Source organism: Frankliniella occidentalis, unplaced genomic scaffold (assembly GCF_000697945.3).
Source record: "Frankliniella occidentalis isolate FOCC.00 unplaced genomic scaffold, Focc_3.1 Scaffold1571, whole genome shotgun sequence".
NCBI lineage: Eukaryota > Metazoa > Arthropoda > Insecta > Thysanoptera > Thripidae > Frankliniella > Frankliniella occidentalis.
In genome coordinates, this window is record NW_026268671.1 from 108 (window position 1) to 1,334 (window position 1,227).

General features: G+C 64.6%; 1 protein-coding gene across 1 annotated transcript in view; it reads left to right on the top strand.

Moving 5' to 3' along the window:
* Nucleotides 1–761: 761 nt before the first annotated feature.
* LOC113210436 (ras-related and estrogen-regulated growth inhibitor) overlaps nt 762–1,227 on the top strand; it is a 4,403-nt gene continuing 3,937 nt past the window's right edge. The window contains exon 1 of the mRNA XM_052276078.1: nt 762–881. Coding sequence (XP_052132038.1) covers nt 785–881 — 97 coding nt within the window. The 5' untranslated portion in view covers nt 762–784. The remainder of the gene's footprint in view (nt 882–1,227) is intronic.

The following is a 1,227-nucleotide window of genomic DNA, read 5'->3' on the forward strand; positions in this document are numbered from 1 at the left end:
GAAAACAGTGGCTGAAGAGTAGGCCGGCGACGGTGACGCCTACCACCGCCTCGCCTACCCCTTTTCCCCGGGGCGCGCGCGCGCGCAGCCCGCGGTTGCACCACCCTTGGCGCGTGCGGGGCCAAGCACAGCAGCAGCCCGGCGGCAGCCCGGCCCGCCCCGGGCAGGACATGTTGGCAATTATTAGCAGATGCCTCTCAGCATATCGGTAACGTGTTCGGTGGCGGGGTGTGGAGGCGACCCCGCCGCCACCTGGCCGCCGCGTGCCAGCAGCAGAGTCCACCACGCCCACGGGGCACAGTGTGCCCGGCACACGTGCGGGGCCAGGGCCAGGTCTGCGGCCATACGAGGTGCAGGGTCTCGGACGCGGACCCCGCGTCCTTGGGGTGGGAGTACATCGGCGGCCTCCCCTATCCCCTCCCGGCCCTGCAAGTGCGGCTCCTCAACAACGCATATGCCATGTGCCCCCTCAGCACAACTCACAACTCTGGCCCCCACTTCCCACTTCCGCCCAATATAATAACTGGGGGCCGGACGCAAAACTCTACTCAAGCCGCGAGCACGGCGAGGGAGGGACGGAACAGTCGACTTCTAAACGCGTCGATGTGATTTATGCCCCCCCCCCTCATACACACGCCGTAAGAATATTCCCGAGGAATGCGAATTTTAGTTTACGCTTGGGGGCGTCTGGTCTGGTCTTGGCGTCGCGAATGTGCATTCCTCAGACTCAGTTTTGTGACCGCCCCCCCTCTCGCCTTTTGTGTTGCAGAGCCCTCATGACGTCATGACGTCCAACGCGATCCGCGGCATTCGGCGCAAAAAGTCCTCGCTCTCCGAGGTGAAGGTGGCCGTCCTGGGAGCGCCCGCCGTCGGCAAGAGCGGTCAGTATGGGGAGCGCGGCTCTCCGCCTCGCCGCCGCCGCAACCCCCGCCCCCCGCACAACAAAAGACAAGGGGGTCACTCACTCATTCACTCACTCACGCTTTGCACGCCCATCGTCCGTCCTCCCCGTTTCAAACAAAATTAGAACGCCGAGGCCGCGGTGCAGCGGCAGTGCGGGGAAGGGCGGGGAAGGGCCTGAATGAGGACGGACCTGCAGGGGATGGAAAAAGAGAAACGATGCGAGACACATCCATCAGGCTGCCCCCCGTCTCCCGGCTGTGCCTCGTTGTTGGCCGTACCTCCCCGCTGCTATATGCTTGCAGCAAGGGTTGTACCCCCCCCCCC